At 45.2% G+C, this 22,124-nt stretch overlaps 2 protein-coding genes and 2 long non-coding RNA genes across 10 annotated transcripts in view; 2 read left to right on the top strand and 2 right to left on the bottom strand.

Annotated features, from left to right (window-relative positions):
* The window catches only part of LOC308576053, a 93,674-nt gene extending 81,095 nt beyond the window's left edge, over positions 1-12,579 (bottom strand). The window contains exon 1 of the long non-coding RNA XR_014003029.1: positions 12,008-12,579. This is a non-coding gene — a long non-coding RNA (uncharacterized lncRNA). The remainder of the gene's footprint in view (positions 1-12,007) is intronic.
* Positions 1-22,124, top strand: part of LOC308576079 — a 68,613-nt gene that overhangs the window by 8,189 nt on the left and 38,300 nt on the right. The window lies entirely within an intron of this gene.
* The window catches only part of HORMAD2 (HORMA domain containing 2), a 91,222-nt gene that overhangs the window by 56,087 nt on the left and 13,011 nt on the right, over positions 1-22,124 (bottom strand). The window contains exon 1 of one of the 5 annotated variants that reach the window (XM_081175065.1): positions 2,679-2,693. The exons of 2 other annotated variants lie outside the window; for them this stretch is intronic. The gene's annotated coding sequence lies outside the window, so the exon portion shown is untranslated. Of the gene's footprint in view, positions 1-2,328; positions 2,441-2,593; positions 2,656-2,678; positions 2,694-22,124 lie in introns of those variants that run through there. 2 more of the 5 variants (XM_081175063.1, XM_081175062.1) reach the window with 2 other exon arrangements.
* Positions 1,821-21,270, top strand: LOC308575836 (acyl-CoA dehydrogenase family member 11-like). 3 transcript variants are annotated; one of them, XM_081174901.1, is made up of 14 exons: positions 1,821-2,012; positions 8,557-8,789; positions 9,316-9,415; positions 10,464-10,581; positions 11,876-12,018; positions 12,618-12,767; positions 13,771-13,865; positions 14,383-14,482; positions 15,276-15,416; positions 15,931-16,023; positions 17,804-17,911; positions 18,411-18,582; positions 19,981-20,047; positions 20,763-21,270. In XM_081174901.1, the coding sequence occupies exons 1-14, from the start codon at positions 1,872-1,874 to the stop codon at positions 20,887-20,889; spliced, it is 1,788 nt and encodes a 595-aa protein (XP_081031027.1). In that variant the 5' UTR covers positions 1,821-1,871; the 3' UTR covers positions 20,890-21,270. The 3 variants fall into 3 exon arrangements, with proteins under 3 accessions (XP_081031027.1, XP_081031026.1, XP_081031028.1); XM_081174900.1 differs by lacking the exon at positions 1,821-2,012 and adding an exon at positions 6,551-7,189; XM_081174902.1 differs by lacking the exons at positions 1,821-2,012; positions 19,981-20,047; positions 20,763-21,270 and adding exons at positions 6,551-7,189; positions 16,252-16,411 and having other exon boundaries at positions 18,411-18,510.

The raw sequence follows: 22,124 nt of genomic DNA, 5'->3' as shown, positions 1-22,124 counted from the left end.
TGTTTTCCTCCTCTAAAAACTACGTGCGTGTTATGGTCAGGTGCGTGTTATAGAGCGAAAAATACGGTACATCCAATTTTTCCTTCTTCAGCACATTTGCAATTTTATTCCTTTTTGTTTTTTCATTCAATCCGTTTACATTCCATGTTAAAATTTTAAGATTCATTATCGCTTTTATCTGTTAACAAGTCAGTAATTTGTTGATTTAAGTCTTAGGTTCTAACCGATTTAGGTTCGGGTGTTTTGGTTCTCCGCTTCTACAGAGACTCTCTGTAGAATTTTCTATGGGCAAGAGGAGTGCGGGGGAGGGAGTCAAAGGTTAGTTTGAAGAGGTTATTGGAGAAATGCAAGCAGACAACAGTGGCTGTTCCAAATGCTCACCAAGTCTGATCAACACGGTCAGGGTCCCTGCAAGGACGGGAGAAAAAGCTCAGAGGGGAGACTAAATCAGAGGATTTGTGGTTTCCCCCCCAGAAATGGCAAGGTGAGACCACTGTCTTTTCCTGCTAGCCTGAAAGAAGGTCATATACAGCTATGTTTTAAACAAAAAATGTTAGTGTGCTGTGAGAAATGAAGTTAAATGGCCCCTGCGAGCCCAACAATGGCCCAGCAATGGAAGAGGCTGTCCCTGCTGCATCTCTGCATGGTATCTCTCTTCGGACCCACCTTCCTCCAGTCGGTAAGCATGGCAAGAACTGTGACACGTGCAGAAACACAGTCCATGGCCTCCACTGAGAAACATAATTTCTTATTGTAGGAAATAAACTGGTTTGGGTTTTTTGTTGTTGGTGGTGATGGTGGTTGGGTTTTTTGTTTGTTTGTTTTTTTGGTGGTGGTGGGGAGATATGAGGCACATGCCTCTGATTTTAATATAAAATAAAGAGAGCCACAGAAATCAGACTGGGAAGCACAATTTAACTATTGAAGAAATGGTCATGGCACACACTGTCTCAAGATGGAGCAAATCTCAAAATCGGCTCCTACTTGTTCTTTGGAAGCCTTCTCAGCTAAGAAGTCTTGACACAGCTAGAAGATGAAGAAATTGAATGGGACATTTCCAACATTCTCCAAAGCTCCTGCTCTAACAGACTTCAGCACAAAGCAGAGGACCTCTGTCTATGAGGTGATTTAAACATTTGCTCAAAGCAGAAAATGCAGTGTAAAAGGAAGAGCACAGGCCAGGTGCTAAACTGGCAGAGTAAGCCCAGGAATATTTTTCTAAAAGAAATCGAGGGGCATGGAGCCTATTGGTGCTGCTGCTTGACTGGAAACAAAACAAGTTAGTGAGAAAGTTTGAGACAAGCAAACCCACTTAAAAAGGCTGCTTTCGCTGCGCAGCCATCCCTCTTGCTGTTTTGGCTTCTGGGATTCAGATTTTTTTTTTCTTGTTTTCCTCCCCCCAAAACTAGGTGCGTCTTATGGTCTGGTGCATCTTATAGAGCAAAAAATACGGTAAATCAATTAAATTCCACGGTTTACCCTGAGTAGGACTTAAGCTGGGCACAATCCCTGAAATGTTTAGCTGTGAGAACAGGTGAATTTCTCCCCAGAGGTTTTTAAACTGCTTTTGGAAGTTCTTGTTTGTTTGTTTAGTTGTTTAGTTGTTAATTGTATTGTTTAATTACAGAAGTGTTTGCTTCCCTGGGCTCCTTTGCAATGAAGGGCAGGATTATAAATTTAAGAAATGAATACTAAGCGACCCCTGCAACGCGTGAAGGGCAGCTGAAGTGTCCCTGAGCAAGTGCAGAGCGCGTTTCCCTTGAGGATCAGATCAGAGGAGGGCTATTTTCAAACTGAGAAGAAACTGAGCCTCTCCAGACCTCTTAGTAGGCTGTAGGCTATCTCGAAATTGGGGCAAGCACTGGGGACGTATGTTTCTTTCTTTCCCTATATATCTGGGGGAGTTTTGTGACGGCGGGAAGGAAAGCCGCAATTTCCCTCAGACGCAGCTTCCCTTCAGGTCGAACTCCGACACTCTCCTCAGGCGGGCGCTGAATTTAGGCGGGAAACGGGTAGGATTCTATTTCACCTGAGGGAGGGGGGGGGGAAACCTCCGTCTAAGGGAAAATCTCTGGCCGTTTAGTTTCATATTAAAGCATTAATCCGGGTTCAGTGCCTCAAAGCATCTATCTCCAAAGGCTGGGCCGGGAGAGACTCGCTGAAAACCTGGAGAGCGATTGCTGCCAGCGTTTGTGGACAATACTGAGCTCGATGGACCAAGGGGCAGATTCCTATTTTCTTGCAAGTAAAGTTGGCTCGGGTGGAGGGAGGGAATCTGCTGCGCCAGCTCCGCTGCATCCTCCTCCTCCTCCAATCTTTCCCCGAAACCTTCAATAGGTGCCAGCCCTTTCCAAGGTCCCATTCAGGCTCGCCCTGCCGGCTACTTGCGCAAGGGAAAGGGGTCCTTTGTTTTGTTACAAGCCCCAGTTCCCGCCTCCAGTCATGCCTCTGCTTCTAAACTGGTTTAGGCAGGAGGCGTCGTAGTCCCTGTTTCTTATTCCGCCTTTACTGGAACCTCCTTTCATGAACCTCTGTAGTCATGTTGTTGGTTTCATATTGAAGCATGAATCCGGGTTCAGTGGCTAAAAAGCACCTGTCTCCAGGCAAGGGCGAGGAGAGACTCCCTGCCTGAAAACCTGGAGAGCGATATCTGCCAGGGCTTGTTGACAATACAGTACCAATGGGCTGACTTAGTTGCGTGGCGAGTTCCCGCCCCCCACCAAGGATAAATAAAGACACCAGACACCAGAATTTAAGGTTAAATGGGCGAATTAGGCCACAACTTTATTGAATTCAGGAATGAGAGGCATTGGCTTAGGCATTGGTCCTATCGACTATCCGGCTCCAGCCCATTTGCTGGAGACACGGGAAGGGTTAACACCATAGAGGGGGAGTCTCCTGCTGAGGCACATCAACCAGGAGCTCCCCCGGGTCACCGCTCGTGGGCGTGCCTTAGGCCCACACCTCCATAGGCTTCGGACAGGGCCATGCCCCCCGGAGTCCTTTATCGGACCACCCTTCATTCACTGGGGGAGGTGATGGCGTTCCTCCTCCCCCCCATCCTCTAATCCCCTTCTTACTAATGCCTAACCGCCAGACGAGCAATTGCTCGCCGCCAATACTCTCATGCCTGAAACCAATCCCTTATCCACTTTGCTAAGTCAGACAGCCAAATATCATTTCCCGCATCCGAAAGATGCATGCCATCAAACCGGTAGAGGGCCTCGCAGTTGAAACGTATGCCCGGTAGAGGGCCTCGCAGTTGAAACGATGACCCTACCACCCAGGGCTGCCACTCTACGCACCACCGCCCGATCCAAGGCTAGCCCTAGCCCTATTTATAGCTATCAGGCACCTGCAATCTCTCCAAACCCGCCTTTCCATCAACGAGGCCCAAATAATGGTGATGTTTGGGTAAGAGGCCTTAAGCTCCTCAAAGTCACTAAAGATGTGCCACTGCAAGTCAACTGCCTTTCGGTAAGCTAGATCATTTTCTCCTAATTGTATCAGTAAAGCATCTGGGGGGCCCTCCGCTGCCGCTCTGGCCTTAATTGCGGGCAACATTTCGGCCCAGCGCATTCCCCTCCGAGAGATCCAGGATATATTGATGCCAGGCGGTAAGTGAAGGTGCGGCCCGAGACTGGAATTGATGGTGTGGATTGATGCTGTGCCCGATTATCCAAATGCATGCCCTCATAGCTCCTGCAAGAGAAATTGAAAGAACAGGCCAAGGTCAGGTAACCCCAGGTAAGCAGTCATAGGTTTTTTCTATTTTTTAAAAAATGATATTTATTAAAAGTTTAACAATTACAGAAAAAGAGAAAAAAAGAGACAATAAAAAGTTACAATACAATACATCAAAAAACAATAAAAAACAATACAGCACAACGATGAAGAAAAAAACAAAAACATTTAAAAACAAAAACATTTAAAAAACACATCCAGTATTTCCATATCCTTGTCTTTCATTTACTTGTTTCATCGACCTCCTCACACCTCCCTTTTTTGTATTCTAATTCAATTTAGCTGTTTCAACAAATCCTTTCCATCTTTCTCAATTTTTGTTCTATAAATTACCTTAACCCAATCTGACCTTAAATTTTACACTTTGGCCCATTAACAATCCATTTTTATTTAATTCTTAATAACATTTCTGCTAAAACCATGTAACTTCATTCCAACATCCTTCTAACATTCATTAATTTTGCTATATTTTTGTAAATATACTTTAAATTTTTTCCAAACTTCTTCCACCAACTCTTCTCCCTGGTCTCGAATTCTGCCAGTCATTGCCGCCAGTTCCATGTAGTCCATCATCTTCATCTGCCATTCTTCCAGAGTGGGTAAATCTTGTGTCTTCCGATACTTTGCAATAAGTATTCTTGCTGCTGTTGTAGCATACATAAAAAAAGTTCTATCCTTCTTTGGCACCAATTGGCCGACAATGCCCAGAAGAAAGGCCTCTGGTTTCTTCAGGAAAGTATATTTAAATACCTTTTTCATTTCATTATAGATCATTTCCCAGAAAGCCTTAATCCTTGGGCACGTTCACCAAAAGTGAAAGAATGTACCTTCAGTTTCTTTACATTTCTAACATTTATTATCGGGCAAGTGATAGATTTTTACAAGCTTGACTGGTGTCATGTACCACCTATAAATCATTTTCATAATATTCTCTCTTAGGGCATTACATGCCGTAAATTTTATACCTGTGGTCCACAACTGTTCCCAGTCAGCCAACATGATGTTATGTCCAACATCCTGTGCCCATTTAATCATAGCAGATTTAACCGTCTCGTCCTGAGTGTTCCATTTTAACAGCAAGTTATACATTCTTGAAAGTATCTTTGTTTTAGGATCTAACAGTTCTGTTTCCAACTTTGATTTTTCCACCTGGAAGCCAATTTTTTTGTTTAAATTGTAGGCCTCTCTTATTTGGTAATAGTGAAGCCAGTCTCACACTTTATCTTTTAGTTTCTCAAAACTCTGCAATTTCAGTTCATCTCCTTCCTGCTCCACACCATTAAGGATCTTATTTCTCTTTCTTTGAGATAAATGATTCCCTAGGATGAAATCAGTAGACAGGTTAGTGGAAGTTTTAACATCCGGAACTAGTGCACCGTCCTTCCATTCAAGGGAACCGTTAAAGGACTTGCGGTAGGAATTGGCCCTCCTTTCATGCACCCATAAAGGAAGACCCACACAGTCCTCCCCGTGGCCCCAGTACTCCTCCACAGGAGCATCGCTATCTGAGTCGGATGAAGAAGAGGTACCTGATTCATCCTCTGATTCAGACCGCCTACTCTTCTTGCTCTTCTTCAATGTGTGCTTCCTCTTTTCTTTTCTCTTCCCTGAATGGCCATCCGGCGTGACTTGTGCTGGCACGCTGAGCGCCTGTGCGACTTGCAGTCCTTGCGCTTCCTCATCCGAAGAGGAGCCTGAGGCGCCCTCGGCAGGTGCCGCTTGCGGTGGTGGGTTCTGAAAAAGACTAGGGACACCTGGGTCCTTTTGTGGGTTAGTAGCCCTAGAACCTTGAGTACTAGCCTTGCCCTTCCTGCCACCCCTCTGGCCCCCTTTTGCCTTGCCTGAGGTGACAGACTGAGTTTGCGTATTCTTTTTGGGCTGGGCTGTTGAATCATTGGCTGCTCTCAGCACTGCCGCGGTGGTCGTGGAGCTGCCAGGGCGTTCCACATCGTTAAGTGGCGTATCCGGGATGCAATCTTGGGTGAGCGCCGGAGGTGCCACTGCCACCTGGTCTGCAGGCTTGTATTGGCTATAAAATGTCTGAAAAGCCGTGAAAAACTGCGCCAAAGCCTGTGGGTTACTAGGCACTACAAAAGCCTGAGGGTTACTAGGCACTACAAAGGCCTGGGACCCCCTGGTTCCCTTGTACCACCCCAGGTACAGTGCAGCGGAATTTTGCTGGTTCTCTTGAGCAGACATAGTTCGATACCCTTAATTAACCTGGTTCAGTAAAATCTACACCAACTAGCTCAGATTTTATGCGCAAGCTACAAGCAATGTTACAGCAGTTCAGTATTGTCTGCACTGGTAAGTTCAAAGGAAAACCAAAATGCCTACACAATCTTCAACCAATTGTAATTAGCTGCAAGCAATATCACTGTAGTTCAGTATTGTCTGCACTGGATAGTATTAATTTAAATTTTAATCAAACCCAAAGGAATGAAAAAGAAAACAAGGCGGTCCTGTTTTAAAGGCAGGAACCAGAATCAGCAATCCGGGTTTAAAGGCAGGAATCAGAACCAGGACATAAGCAAAGCAAACCGGCTAAAGGATAGTTAATTATTTAACTGTGTATTTTATAGAGACTCCCAGCCTGAAAACCCGGAGAGCGATATCTGCCAGGGCTTTTTGACAATTCAGTACCAATGGGCTGACTTAGTTGTAGAAGGCAGATTCCTATTTTCTTGCAAATGAAGTTGGCTCGGGTCGAGGGAGGGAGTCTGCTCTGCCAGCTCCGCTGTTTCCTTTTCCTCCTCCTTTTGCCGAAGTTGGGGAAACCTTCAGATTGGTGCTTTGCAAGGTGTACCTATGAAGTCTCCTTTCGGCGTTGCTCGCCGGCCTCATCCTGCCGATTGCTTGGCAAGGGAAAGAGATCCATTTTTCTTTTCTTTTCTTATGCAAACCCCAGCCATGCCTCTGGGGCAATTGGCCTCCTGGCCTGCAGAGGAGCTGTCTCTTTCTAAACTTGTTTATGCACGCAGGATTGCCCCCCTTTCGGCTTCCGCCTTTACTGAACTTTTTAATCGTGTTGTTGGAAGGGGGAGGTGGCTCAAGGTGAAACAAACGCGCCCGCTAGGTTGTTTCTTTGGCCGCTTTTGGTTTGCTTTTTGGCTTTTGGTTTGTTTGTTTCTTTATTTATTTCGGCAAGTTGGCCATGTGGACACATTGCAAGTCGAAGCTGTCAAACTGCGAAGTTTGGTTGCAAAGCTTAGGGCAAGCAGGGAATCAAAAGTGCAAAGCTTGGGGCAAGAGGCCAATCGCGTTTTCCAAAGGCTGGAATCAGCAAGCGGAGCCCATGGATCAAAAATGCTCCTCACAACACCCAAGGGAGCTTTTTGCCAGGAAAGAAATTGGGGTCTTTTGTCAAGAACAGCCTAGGATTGGAAATCCATACCTGGAAGATACTTTTCTTCAGGATTACTTGAAATCACAGCTACCAACTGAGGTCTGTATTTTATATATCATATTCTATACATAGACACACAGATATATCTTTAATGCATGCGCATGCACACACAAAATGTTCTGTGACATCTAGAGACTCCTAGAATTGTAGAATTAGAAGGGACTCCAAGGGTAATCTCATCCAACCCCCTACAATGCAAGAATCTCAGCTCGTTTGCACAGACAATTTACATGGATTTGACTACTTCCTCTGATTTTTAAAAAAGCAAGACTGAGACTCTTAGGGCAGCACCCCATTCATCCAAATGTAGCAGCCTACACTGAATTCCAAAGCTGTCCTTGAATACCCTCCAGTATTTCACAAATGGAAATAGAGACAGGTTAGTAAAATTCCTATTCCTATACCAAGGACCACTGCACAAGCCACCACTATCTTTTGCACATTGCTAAAGGTTCTGTTCTCTCACCTGTGTTAATTGACCCTACATAGGAAAGTACCTTCCACTGAATCAAACCAATTGGCCTATCTAGCTCAGTATATTTGACTGGCAGTAGCTCTCCAGGGGTTTGGACAGGGAACCTTTCCCAGCCCTACTGGGAGCCACCATTGGGGATTGAACTAGGGACCTTTTGTCTGCAAAGCAGATGCTCTTCCCTTAAGTTACAGCAAAGTATTTTGCCCTCCACTGATTTAAAAGTCAAATGGGTGTTTGTTCTTTGCTTAAAAGTTATGCAAGAAGCCAGCAGTTTGCCCTGTTCCCAAGCTGCTGTTCACAGTTAAAAACAAACCTCACTAGTTGAAGCAGGTGAAAAGTGAACTATGTATGGGTCATTATGTATCTGCAGTTATTAAGTAGTAACTTTTATAAGTACAAGACAGTCTCCCAAGCCATGTTTTGGAGGAAAGTCCAAAAGTTCAGGCAGCGGGGTTGATTCTTTATAACATAAGCACATTTCAAATAGCAGCAGTACATAATACTCAGTTTAAAGGATCAGTACAAGAGACAGGTGAGGTCAAAAAGGGAGCCCAATACTTTGTTTTATGTTCTGCTTGCTGTGATGTTTTATTTTGTTTTTGTGGTGTAGTGGTTAAGAGCGGTAGTCACGTAATCTGGGAAACCGGGTTCGTGTCACCGCACCTCCACATGCAGCTGCTGGGTGACCTTGGGCCAGTCACACTTCTTGAAGTCTCTCAGCCCCACTCACCTCACAGAGTGTTAACCGCTTTGAGACTCCTGAAGGGGAGTGAAAGGTGGGATATCAAATCCAAACTCTTCTTCTTCTTCTTGTTTTGTTTTGTTTTATTTTTTTTATTTATACATACATACATACATACATACATACATACATACATACATACATACCAGTACGTACTTGTCCATCTGCCCACATTCTTTTACTTTGCAGGTGTTTGCTGACGTACGTTTGGACCTTGAACAGTTTGGGGCTCGAGTGAAGGATGAAATTGATCTCCTGGGACGCGGGTGTGAGTTAAACCTTCCACAAGTTAAGCAGTTCGATGCCTGGGGGCGACGTGTGGATGAAATTATCACCTGCCCAGCCTGGAAGAGGATGAAGGAGATCTCGGCTGAGGAGGGGCTGATTGCTGAGGCTTATGAGAGGAGATACTCTAACTGGAGGTACAAATTTAGTTGACACCTTCAGACTCAGTTGGCCACACTTCAGGGTGGTGAACATGTCCATATACCTCCAGTGCCATCCAAAATGAAATGTCCCTACAGTGGGGATAGTGACACTTTTCTAGATGAAAGCACTCCCACAGTAGAACTCCCACAGCATGTAATGATTGGCCACCGATTTGGATGGCTTTACTAGACAGCAAGGCAAATGCATGTAAGGCTACTATCAATGGCTAGTAGCTACGATGGCTATGTTCTGCCTCCACTGTTGAAGGCAGTATGCCTCTGAACTCCATTTGCTGGGAATTGGAAGTGGGAAGACTGTTGTACGCATGTCCTGCTTGTGAGCTTCTCATTGAGGCATCTGGTTGGCCATTGTGAGAACAGAGTGCCGACCTGATAGGTCTTTAGCCAAGCTCTTCTTGTGTTTTTGTGTAGCTATAATCCAACTGAGATCTCTCTATAGCAAATATATTTTTCCCTTGGCATTTCTAAATTCAGCAAGGCTTTGTTTCTCCTTCCACAGCCGCGTTCATCAGATTGCCAAACTGTACCTTTTTGCACCTTCTTCTGGTATTTTTTCATGTCCTCTGGCCATGACTGATGGAGCAGCAAAAGTAATAGAGGTGAGATCACAAGTCAGTGCTCAGCAGGTAGATCACTATATTGCATTGCTCTGAATTAGACTAAGTTGGGGGTTCATTTCTGGAATGCTGCTACCAAAGTAAAACGCCCTACCCATAAGTTCCCCTTACCAAAAACAAAACCCCTATGCACAACACTATTATTTAGACTTTATGCTAGACTAATACTGAGGTAGGCTAATGGTCTGACTCTATATAAGACATATTCCTCAGTTCCCCAAGGCCTTCCCTAATAAGGCCAGATTGGGAGTTAGCAAAATTGGTGCATACGTGGCATCCTGGCTCTGCTTAGATCCAAAATGATGCATATCAGCCAGCTCTTCTGAAAAACCTTTTGGCCGTTATCTCAGATGCAGATCTTTGGCAGCACAACTGGTTCCACCACACTGGGCTCTGAGCCTACAGGGCACCATAGTGAACAGAGCAGAATGGAAGGCAAAGGCTGGGGGTGGGGCTCCAAATTTTGGCCTTGCATAGGGTGCCACTGAAATTTAAAAGATCAAAGTCTAACACTAACTATCTGGAGTTGTTGTGTGAGACCTCTGTGGGACAGGTCCCTTGCCTGACCTTGCAGCTCACCCAGCCCTAGCCAGACTGTCATGGACTGGTTGGATGCAGAGGAGTGGTGGGAGGCACCAGCAAGGGAACCACCAGGCAAAGAAGGCTCAGAGCCAGGGCATTTGTGGTAGGACAATGATGCAGGGTCAGAGGAAAGTGTTGAAAGCTGAATGAGCAACAGGGTTTAGTGAGCAGGAAGAGGCTGTGGCGGAAGGCAGCCGAGCCTCAGAGGTGTCAGAGGAATGGGGCCAGGAGACAGAAATGAGGCAGGCTGCTGAAGAATTCAGGGAGTCTCCCCCTTCTGCTGAGACCAGCTCTCCTCCCACCTGGTCTCCCAAAGCATGCAGAGGAATAAAGAGGGAGGAGCAACAAATGACAGGACAAAGGAGCTTTGGGCTGCTGTGGAAGGAAGCAGGAGAGGAAATCCTGTTTGTTGTTCTTTTTTCCGTCTGTTTCCTTCAACTCCCAACAGTCCTTGGGTATCCCCAAACCCCTCAAAGAAGTTTTTATCCACTTGACATCACGTGACCCTGCCAAATTCTGGACTTCTGGCCAGTGGATGACTGAACGCAGAGGGGGCTCTGATGTTGGTAAGTGGGAAGTCTGACACAGAGTGCAATACAAAATGCCTTAAGAAATGAGTAGTGGTGCAGTTAGATAATGTTACACCATCAGCCTAATGGTTTGTTGAGGCATGGAGAGAGGTCATTTAGATGGCCATGTGTATAACGCCTGTTGTGAAATGCACAATTAACATTTCTCGCACCACCCCAACACCTCTTCCATTCCATGCTTTTAACTGCTTCCACATTTCTAATTGAAAAGAAAAACGAACAAATCAAAAACAGTTTACCAACCTGGTAATAAGGAAGATAATACTCTTAAGCATGTGCAGTCTCACAGTTTAAAAATTCAATTAACTCACAGCACCACCATGACTTGATGAATAAAATTTGATAGTTTCTAATGCTTTCTCATGTGATTCTAGTAGTAGACTGGAAAGAGAAGCTGCTGAATTACAACTCATTACCAAACTTAAAACCATGAAAAGACCTGGACTGAACAAAGACATTGGATTCTTATCCCACTATACATAACTAAACCATTTCTCACCTTCCCACCCCTTGCCTTTTCCTGTAAGACCTATTACAGTCGTTAAGAGTCGTCAAGAGGCTCTCTCAGCTATCTGCCTATCTCCCATTCCCACCACCCTTCTGAGTAACACCCCTCCCCACCTTCTCACTATATAGAAGGATCTGGCAACTTCTGTTTCAGTGTATCTGAAGAAGTGTGCATGCACACGAAAGCTCATACCAAGAACTAACTTAGTTGGTCTTTAAGGTGCTACTGGAAGGAATTTTTTCATGTGATTCTGTTAAACTTGAACTTAGATCTATCCGCAGGCTTCTGGGGAAACACAGCCAGATGGGCAGGGTATAAATAATAAATTATTATTATTATGTCACATAGGCCAGGCCCATAGTAATCACCATGGCAACATTGCTGGTGTGAAGGTAATATATAACCAATCCGATGGATTGCAAAGATTGTAGCTGCTTAAGTTTTCCTATTGCTTAAGTTTCACCTTAGGAACATAGGAAGCTGCCTTATACAGAGTCAGTATTATCTATACAGACTGGCAGCTTTTGTCCAGGGTTTGGGGCAGGGGTCTTTGCCAGCCCTACCTAGAAATGCTGGGGTTTGATCCTGGGAACTTCTGCATATGAAGCAGGTGCCATGACCTTTTCCCAAAGTTACTGAGGTGCCAGCTTCTTTTTTCGCTACACTGCTGAATGATAATGTTGCTTTTTCTTCAGCTTGAAGCCAGTGCTGGTTATTTGTGAAGATCAGCAGCAGCTAAGACTGGGTGTTCTTTTCTTGCAGCTAGTGGCACAGAGACAGTAGCCCTGGAACTCCCTGATGGCAGCTACAGTCTCCATGGCTTGAAATGGTTTACTTCGGCCACCGATTCAGATATAACTTTGACACTGGCAAGGAGCATGACTGCTGATGGACAAATACAGCAGGTCAGATTCCTTACTGGGGAAACTGAAGGACCAGCTCACAAGCAGTAATCAGTAATGTGGAAGTGGGGTGAGAAACAGGGTCCTTCACTGGCCATTTTGACAGGCGTTGGGGCCACTTACCTGCCCCTCACCTGACATCACATGATCCATTGGGCCTTGCTGTGTTAATCAGCTGATCAGCGCTTATAGCAAGACCCCCTTTGGGCAGGAATCAGCTGCACTAAGAAGCTCTGAAAACTCTGTAGCAAAGCCAATCGCTTACAGGGATCATCACCAAACAGATGATCAGCACTGACAGCAAACCTTGTTTGCCAAGAAACTATCCAGCGTAGTACACTTTAAGGATCCTGATTGTTCCCTTACAGCCATGTCTTTACCTGCCACATCCTCATTTCACATACGATGTCAGGTGAGGACCAGGTGGGCTTGGTTTGCAGAAAACAGCTTCACAGGCCAAAGAGAACCCTTGCCTGGCCTAATTTGGTTCACAGACCGGAGGTTTCCCATTGCTGCAGTAATGTATTGCACAATGTATTCATTCTAGCTCCATTCTCCTTGTTACCAGTCAGTGTTTCTCACCTTTGCATTCTCGGCTGCAGGGCTCCAAAGGTCTGTCTCTCTTCTACCTGAAGATGCGCGATGAGGAAGGGAAGCTGAATGGGATTGAGATACAACGGCTGAAAGACAAGCTGGGCACAAGGCAACTGCCGACCGCAGAGCTCCTCCTAAATGGAGCCAAGTCACTCAAGGTGAGCAAAAAGAAAAAGGTGTGGAGGAAAACTTCCTGCAAAGCTCAGTTTCTACTTCCCTGGTATGAGACAAATGAAAGCAAGGTGCTCTGGAGCAGGGCAGCTCTCTGTGGATTTTGCCCATGCATGGAGCTGCCATGCAGGTGCAGAAGCAGACATCTAACAGCCAAAGCAGCATGGATGAGAATTTCCGCCTCCTTAGGAAAACCAAGTTACTAGCAAAAAAGAAACAGCATCAGACTGTTGGACAATGCCTTCTGGAGTACTATGGTACTCAGAGGAAGACTAAGAGCAGGCCAATGCACTCTGTGGCCTCTACCTTACAATCTCCTCACAGATGGGGAACCTCAGACCTGGAGGCCAAATGCAGTGCTCCAGGTCTCTCTATCTGGTCCTTAAAACTTCTCCGGCCACACACCCTACTGGCCCTATTTTATACCCCAAGGGTTGTTGTTTTTCTGGCCAGGGTGGAATGTGTCCTCAAACTCCAATAATGGCCTTTGTTTGTCTGGATGGAGAATAAAGAGGTGTGTGTGTTGAAAGTAGATTATTGTCCATGATCACTTTTGCCTTTGGTCCCATCCACCACTGGCATCCTTGAAAATTCGTTCCTTGGCCTTCATGCCCTTTCTGCTTCTGTTATGCAGATCCTTACCAAAGAATTGCATCAATTGTTTGTTAGCATGTTTCAGGTTTGTTTTGCTTACTGAGCTGCCCCCTCACCCCATTCCTGTTGTTTATATTCTATGAGCTGCTCTTCCCTTCCTAATGGCTAGATATGTATCTATGCAACTGTACTGTGTGTACGTATTTCTTGACTGAAGAATTTGTGCAGAGTTCCCACTGCTCTACTTAGGAGTTACGGGCAGGCGGAAAGGGTATTATAGGCTTTTATGCCCCAGGGAGAACATGAGAGAAAGCAAATAGATTCCCTTTTTACTAAATTGCAATACAGACCATGCTAATTAACCTTATTCTGGCTTTTTCTGCTTCATGCTTCCAGATCTCTGCAGAGGGCCGGGGTGTGGCTTCCATTACAAACATGCTGACCATCACTAGGATCCACAATGTCATTTGTGCAGTTGCGTGCATGAGAAGGTAATTCATGTCCTCTTCCCTAGGACCTACTGGGCCCTTGGGCTTAATTATGGCTCTTTGAATCATGCTGCTGTCTGAATAAGCATTAAAGTAAGATGAAGTTGTCTGTGAAAATGCTGTTAAGAAACTCCTGGTTTCCAAATTGTGGTAGTAAACTACAGTTCCCAGGATTCCTTTGGGAGAAACATGTACTTGCAGTGTATGGTGCAGATGGTAACTTACTATCTCTCAAATAAAACCACTGCTTGTGAGCTACAATTAGCTACCTCAATCAGAAGTCTACACAGAGGAAGAATGAGGAACCTGAGACACTCCAGATGTTGTTAGACTACAGCTCCCATCATTTCTGACCATTGGCTATGCTGGCTGGGGCTGGTGCAAGTTGTAGTCCAGCAACATCTGGAAGGCCACAGGTTAGTCACTCCTCTCAACAGCTGTGGCCTTTGCGACCTTGGGGCATGTCTTCTCACATGTGACCTTTGCATTTAATTAGCTAAAAATTGCCTTCCATCTCCAGAGTGATCACCCTGGCAAGGGATTATGCCACCAAGAGGGAAGCCTTTGGAAAACCCCTGAAGGCTCACCCTTTGCACATGCAGACTTTGGCTCGAATGGAGGTGAGCATTCGGAGATGCTGGTTTTGTTTGACCTTGACCCTTGAGGTCTTCCCCTGCAACCTACGAAGCACATGAGACTCCTTTCCACATTCACGTTCCTCTTGGTCGTGAGGTGAAGGTGGTCTTTTCTTTCTCCCTTGAAAAGCCCATAGAGCCAAAGGAGGAAGTTGGAAGAGTGAGGTTCTTTCTCACAGCCTCTTTCAGCTCCACGTGCTTTTCAGACCTCAGATAAATTCTGTTGTATTCAGGAGCTCCCTTAGAAAAGCAAAATGCCTGTAGTTTTTCTCTGTCTCAAGGTGGGGTGGGAGCTTACCAGTGGAACTGCAAAAAGAAGTGACCAGAGGTGGTGGCAGTGGCTCTCCAGGATTTCAGGCAGGGAACCTGGATATATCAGGCACTGAACCAGGATTTCAGGCAGCCCTACCTGGATATGTCTGGCATCAGACTTAGGACCTAATGCATGCTGGCTAAATGCTCTACCATTAAGCTAAAATCCTTAAGACATAGGAAGCTGCCTTAAACTGAGTAAGACAACATTTTCCGTCTAGTTCATTATTGTCTACATTAACTGGCACTGGCTTTCCAGTGTTTCAGGCAGGGAACACTTCCAGCCCTACCTGGATATTCCAGGGATTAATCCTGGGACTTTTTGTATGCCAACCAGGTGTTCTGCCACTCAGCTATTGTCCTTGCCCAATATGACATCATTGTTTCTCCAGCCTAGTGTTGTTGTAAGAACATTGTGTGCTCCTGCACCCTGCCCCAATGATCCCATGCTATCTTGCTCCTGCAGGTGCAAACTCGAGGAGCATTCCTGCTGATGATGGAGATAGGGAAATTGCTTGGACTGGAAGAAACCAAGAAGGACACTGAACAAGACCAGCACATGCTTAGGCTGCTGACGCCTGTTGCCAAACTTTACACTGGGAAACAAGTTGTGTTTCAAGGCCTAGAATTTGGTTTCATGGTTTAGTTACATATTGGGCTCGGAAGCAAAAAGGGAGGATTCACAGAGGAGCCAGATGCTAATTGTGGGGGAGAAGAGGAAAGGAAAGGAAAGAACAAAACTTGGTAATTATTTAATGGCCAAGTGGTTGTGAAATAGTAACACCCTGCCAGGGTAAGCGTATTCAAGAAATTGAACTATTATAAACATATAGGAATTATAGCTACTCAGATGTTTTCCTGGATGGGCCTCTGCCGTAGGGTGGTCCCTTAGCCTTGATCCTCTTTTTTAACAAGCCTTTCCCATCCCCAGATTCTAGACAGTGCAAAGTAGGATAGTGCAAATGTGCCGCATTTGACCTCCCCACACCCCAGTCTGCTGACAGGTCTGTAATGCGCTTTAGGTGTATATGAAGTTGTCAGAGATGGGCGGAGACCAGGGGCAGATCTCTGGGTGTTCAAGGTTAATGGGAATGTGCACATACCACATGTCTTTGTTGCAGGCTGTTGCGGTTACCTCAGAAGGTCTGGAGTGTTTTGGAGGGCAGGGCTACATGGAAGATACAGGCCTGGCAGGAATTTTACGGGATGTCCAGGTATTAAGCCACACACCCACACCCTGCAATAAATGCATTTTTCTTAGCTTCTCCTTCTTTCAGCAGCCTATATCCTATAGCAATGCTGTTGAGGTAGAGCTGGGGACAAAAACTGGCTTCAGAATCCTGGTGGTGGCTCCATTATTTGGAGGCTCCAGGAGCTTAGACATTGCTTGTCACAGTGGTCTAAGCTCACAATAGAATTAGTTATTTTCACTCTTCTTTCAGGTAAAAGTTCTGAGGTTGAAAAATGTACTCTCTGCATCTGTTTCTCCAGGATTAAGAATGCACCAGCTGTTGATACAGAATGTCTTAGAAAGAGCAGCTTCAAACTGTGTCCCTACAGCTTGTAATTTACGCGCCAAATACCAGGGACTTCAATTTAACGGCAGGTGTTAATCATGAGTTAGATACAATCCCTTAGTGCCAATGTTATTTCTTCAAAGATGAATATTTATAGTAAGCTGATAGAAGTCTCCTGAGATGCCCCAACCCTCTGTCTGCTGTAACAAATGAACACAGCTGGCAGATTGTGAAAGATGGACCAGTTCTCAGCTACAAAGAGCACTATCAAGGAATAGTTATGCAAACACAAACAGGCTATATTTGGGAGGGGCATTCAAAAATATTAGTTGGAGGGCAGTGTCCACCCTGCCCTAGATCAAGCAACACCCCCAAAATGTTTGTTTACAAATTAGATATAGGCCAGGTTAAGATCAGACCACAAGATACACTGCAGACAGATGAAATGAAGTCCTGACAATCCCTTCTCTATTATAAAGCACATCCGGGAGACTGCATTTCATCAGAGAAGGGCTGGGGGCACGTGTCACCATTCCACTCTCACTTGTTAACAGCGGTCTTCTGTTCTTTTTTGGTGGCCGGGGGAGAGTGTGCACTGGGCGGGGGCCGGACATGCAGGGCCCAGAGAACCCACCATGCCAGGTTTCCCTCTCTGCCAACACTGCTAAGTGTACGTACATGGGGCATGGAGGGTTCACGGAGCCTGCGTGCTAATTCATCACTGGCCACCAGAATCAAGTGGGGCTACGCCCCTGCCCACCCATGCAGGCAGAAGCCTGGCTGACCGACATGGCCCTTGGCTGGCAAATCCCCATCCCACCCTGACGCTGGCCAGGCAGACATTCAGCAAGGGGGCTGGGGACACAGCGGTCAAGCCAGGCCAGGCTCCAGGGCTGAGAGACCCCCAGCAGCACGCAGGTGGGAAAGGAATCTCTGTGTGGCTCACACCCTCTAAAAATCATGCGCCTGCTGCTCTCCCCCCCCCCCGCCCCATGCTATTCCCCTGCTTGTTAATATAGTCGGGATGGGAACATTACAGATCATAGAAAGCAGCTGTTGGGAAAGAGCTCAGCATCCTCTGCTACCCATTTTCCAACTCAAAACCATGCTGACCAGTGTATTTTGTGACCAGAAAGGGCAATTTCTTTCTCAGCTTTCTACGTTTATTTTCTTCAGGCTTTGCCAACTTGGTGCCCTCCAGTTGTTTTGGACCACAATTCTTAGCACTCCCAGCCAGCACAGCCGTAGAATGCTAGAGCTGGTGGGAGTTGTAGTCCAAAACATCTGGAGGGTGACAGATTGGCAGAGATTGATATATTGCAGAGATTTCAGGAGCGATATTTCATCTGGAGTGACATGCAGTTCTTACTCTTCTATCCATTACTAGTCTAACATCTCAACTTTCCCTCAGCGTCTTAGATTTTGGCTTCCCTTGTCATTTTGTTTGCTGTCCCACTTTTCTCTGACTCCCTGACAGGTGCTAACTATCTGGGAAGGAACAACCAATATCCTCTCTCTGGATGTTCTGCGCTCCCTAGTCAAGAGCCAAGGAAAAGTGCTGGATGCATTTTTCTCTACTGCCCAGGTGAGCATTCCTCAACAAGGACACATTACTGTTAATGTCACTGCTACAAATGTAATCCTAAACTATACAGTGGTACCTCAAGTTAAGTACTTAATTCGTTCCGGAGGTCCGTACTTAACCTGAAACTGTTCTTAACCTGAAGCACCACTTTAGCTAATGGGGCCTGCTGCTGCGCCGCCGGAGAACGATTTCTGTTCTCATCCTGAAGCAAAGTTCTTAACCTGAAGCACTATTTCTGGGTTAGTGGAGTCTGTAACCTGAAGCGACACTTTACTGTCGATAAAGTGGACTCAAGTTCTTAAAAGTTTATGTCATACTAACAACTGTAAATCCTTTAAGGTACCCCAAGCCTCTTTCTTGTTCAGATCAACATAGTTGTCTGGGAAAAAATGTAAACTTTGGTTCAGATTTGCTAACAGCTGAAATGATGGTTTAGATTGGACAGCAGTACTGGCTGTTTCGAGAAACACTGATTACCATATGATTGATTTCCTTGCAGGCCAGGTTGAAGGTGGCGCTTAGCGTCTCTGAACTGGAAATTTCTGTGCAAATAGTTCAAAATGCTCTCCACAAACTCAGACAGTTCACTCAGAAAATAAGCTTAAAGGGGGAAGCCGGGATGCAGCTGTCTGCAAGAGACTTTGCCTATGCTCTGGCACGGATCTATGGAGGTAATGAAAAATGCTGTTAAATAATCACTTTGCCAGCTTACTACAGAATGATGTAGAATTCAGTGCAGTAGGCTGAAGCTTATGATCACCAGACATTTCTGGGTGATCTTCCAACCCAACTCTGAACTGCGAGTCGCTGACCAATAATTAAAAAGTGGTATTTTTTTGACTGGATGCACAGCCACGTAGCAAGTGACTCATCTCAGGCAGGAGTAAAATGTCTTAATGTAAAAGATGCAATAAATTTACTTTGGGATAGGGAGAAGAAATCCATAATTGAAAAACAGCTGTTTCTAATACCTTGACAATCAAAAGAGGATTTTTGACAGGCACAAAATGTGTTCTGGTTTCCGATACAAAGGAGTCTGGCTCCCTCAGTACAACTAACATCATATGGCACATAGCAGTACACAAGAGGGCAGCACCAAATCAGCGGACATCAAAAAGATTTAAGTTATCAGCACAGAACTGAATTTCTTGGAAAGCCAGCACATCAAGCTGGAATAGTTTATTTTCACTGAGGCAATTGTTCCTAAGAACATGTCTCGGAATTCTTCAGAAGATGATGGATGCACAATCTCCTGTCCATGTGAACTGCTGTAGTTTTAAGCAAGCAGGCTGCCAGTGATCAGTATAATTTCAGAGAATCCAATGGCCAAGTCACCTTTCCTTGCTGCTCCCAATCACTGCCATTTTCTGTTCCATCACCTGTGACTACCTGATCTATTGACTACTTCCTCAGGCATACACCCATCTGGAAACGCTATCTTCATTACCTTCTAGTTTAAATTCCATTTTTCAGCTTTTGCCTCTGAAATTAAGTTTGCCAAAGACAAAACACCTAGCAGGGGTGTGAAAGAGATGGCACTAGATCTTTGGACTGCTGTTACTTTAGGTGTATATGGGGGTGGGGGGATATTCACAAACTAGTCTGTATGCCACAAAGGCCCACCATGGGCCAGAATGACTCACGTATGACTGGCAGATCTCTGGCACAGGCATGGAGAATTTTTTTCAGTTAGAGGGTTGCATACCATTCAGGGAAACCTTTCAGGGACCACAGACTTGTGATGAGTAAGGCCAAAACCCAAAGTGGTGGAGAAATAAATGTAAATTTTACCTTTTGCGATAGAGTAGCTTCTATGCACCCCTGTCCTCCAGCAAGCAGCATTATTAGAGCTCAAGGGAATACTCCAGCCAGCCTAAACAGGCAAGTAGGATATGACAGAAGGGTGGTGAGGGGTGGGTCTAGGGAGAGTCTTAAGGGCCCAGTTAAGAGGTGCTTGAGCGCCATATTTGACCCCTGAACCTGAGGTTTCCCCTCCCTGCTGTAGCAGAATAATGTTACTAGGACGATAGCTCAGTAATGCTAACTACCTATATATTTGCTTTACATAGGAGTTCTCCTGCTGGAATATGCTGCCAGGCCGAATGCATCAGCCACAGACATCTATACTGCTCAGAGGTATTAAATAAGCTTAGTCCATCCTCCAAAGCAATTTCTAAGATGGCACAGACATATTCATATTTTTAACTGCTTAAGAAAGGGGGGCAGTCCTGGAATGCTGAAAGTCAGTGCAGCTGTCAAGGCTGAAGAGAAGCAGTTTAGATCAGACAACCTCTCATACGGCTCTAGAGAGCCAGGCTGTATGCATGTAGGGAAGCGAGAGAGGGACATAATGAGAGGACAGAGCTGTGTGATATTGGTGGGAAGGTGGTCAACTCTCACATAAGCATTTCAGAGTGGTCAGTCAAATCTATCCAGCAGGCTGCCCTGTACTGTTTGGTTTTCTAAAGGGACCACACGTGCCTTGTGATCATTAGGCTCCAGAAAATAGGTGGCAGAGCAGATGGTCTCAAATCTCATCACTAAATATAAATATTAAATGTTGATGCTTATGTCGAAGAGATAGTATTTAGTTTCCCACATACATCAGGGCAGTTTCTTGCAAACCTTTAGCCAGGCGGGAAATCTATGGCCCGCCGTACGTTGCTGAACTAGAACTCCAATCAGCCTTGACAGAGGCTGATGGGAGATGTAGCTCAGCAACACCTGGAGGGCCAAGGGTTCACCACCTCTGCTTAATGCAGTAGGAGAATCAGTGATGGGTTTAAAGTTCAAAACCAGATTTCCAGTTTAAATCAGTTGTACACAAAGGGCTTTGCTGCAAATCCTACAGATGGTGTCACCAAGACATGTGCCCTGTGGACAGTGAAGACAAAGCTGGGTCTTATAGCACTGGAGCAGCTTCTCTGGATACTTCCTTGGTTTATGACAAACACCCAGTTCTGAAAGGAAGACTGTAAGAAGGAATGCAGAAAAGATGCTATGCACTATCCTGGAATAAAGAAGTTAGTGGGGACAGGGACAGTTCTGATACAATAAAAATGGTACTGCTTACCCTGAAATAAGCTGGCAAAGACTGCAGTAAATAAAAGTAGAAATTTGAGAAACAAACAGCCTTTGTCACAAAACACTGCATTCAAGTGTGTGCATTCAACTCTTTTCAGTTCTTAATTTTTAACAGCCATGAGGATATGGAAAGGAGTGTATGAGCCCAAGTCTGGATGCAATCCATGGCTGCAAGTCACAGTTGAACAGATCCCCAAGTTACTCTTTTTGCCTCTACCTTAATGACATACAGGTATGTTATGACCTCTCAGCATAATCAACTTCTAGCTCATTATGGAATACAAACCAAGCCTGACCTGTAAGGACAGTGGCATTGTGTCAAAAAGTTTGGAATGTGGCTCCTCCATCGGACACATGCTTAGCTCCCAGTTACATTTCAGGTACACTTGTCAAGAAACACACACAAAGATAGTAACAGGGCTAAATGATATAGGTTACAAAGCAGTGTGTGTGTGTATGCATCCCAACTAGTAAGTTCTGAAGGCTCTGCCTTTGCCCATATAACTGCTGCAAACCAAAGAGACCCCATTTAAGCCCTAGGAACCTTTCCAATTTGCAAGCACTTAGGCTGCAACTCCAAAACCTGTAGGTGGTTTCAGAAGAAAATCCATGGAATTAATTAGATGGAAAGCCAATTTATCCAGCCAGATGGGTGTTAGCTGCTCCTAATGAACCACAAAGGAATCCAAGGAGTGGCAGCTCCAAGTAGCCTCAGCACACAGACCAAAGACTACAGACCAAATGTTCATATCAAGTCTCATCCACTTGCAAAATGGTTTACACAGGAACGTCTTTCCAGAGAGTGTGATGGAGCTCTCAGAGGGGATGACAGAGAAGGCTATAAACATGGAGATTCTTGCCAAAACAGATCAGATGAAAGAAAAGTGCTAGGAAGAGCTCTAGTTTTATTGTGGAATACTTAGCCGGGCTGCTTAAAGGGAGTAAGGAGAAAGAAATTGGTAGCAGATTTATATGGTAAACTGGGAAATTTATATGGTGAACTGCAGAATATTAGGCCTTGTTTTCACCATCTATTTGTACCATTAAAACCACACTGCCACAGTGCGCAACACAATTATACTTTTCCTTCAAAAATCATCTCTCTATTCACCCACTTTAATGGATAAGT

This window comes from Podarcis bocagei, assembly GCF_964188305.1.
Source record: "Podarcis bocagei genome assembly, chromosome: 16".
NCBI classification, from domain to species: domain Eukaryota; kingdom Metazoa; phylum Chordata; class Lepidosauria; order Squamata; family Lacertidae; genus Podarcis; species Podarcis bocagei.
This window is presented reverse-complemented; position numbering and strand designations above follow the sequence as displayed.

Bases quoted from the DNA above. Each gene is read 5' to 3' on its own strand.
- LOC308575836 (XM_081174900.1), top strand. From the start codon at position 6,899: ATGTGGACACATTGCAAGTCGAAGCTGTCAAACTGCGAAGTTTGGTTG. The intron at 12,768-13,770 runs GTGAGCAAAAAG...TCATGCTTCCAG, and splicing joins ATGGAGCCAAGTCACTCAAG to ATCTCTGCAGAGGGCCGGGG. The intron at 14,483-15,275 runs GTGAGCATTCGG...TTGCTCCTGCAG, and splicing joins AGACTTTGGCTCGAATGGAG to GTGCAAACTCGAGGAGCATT.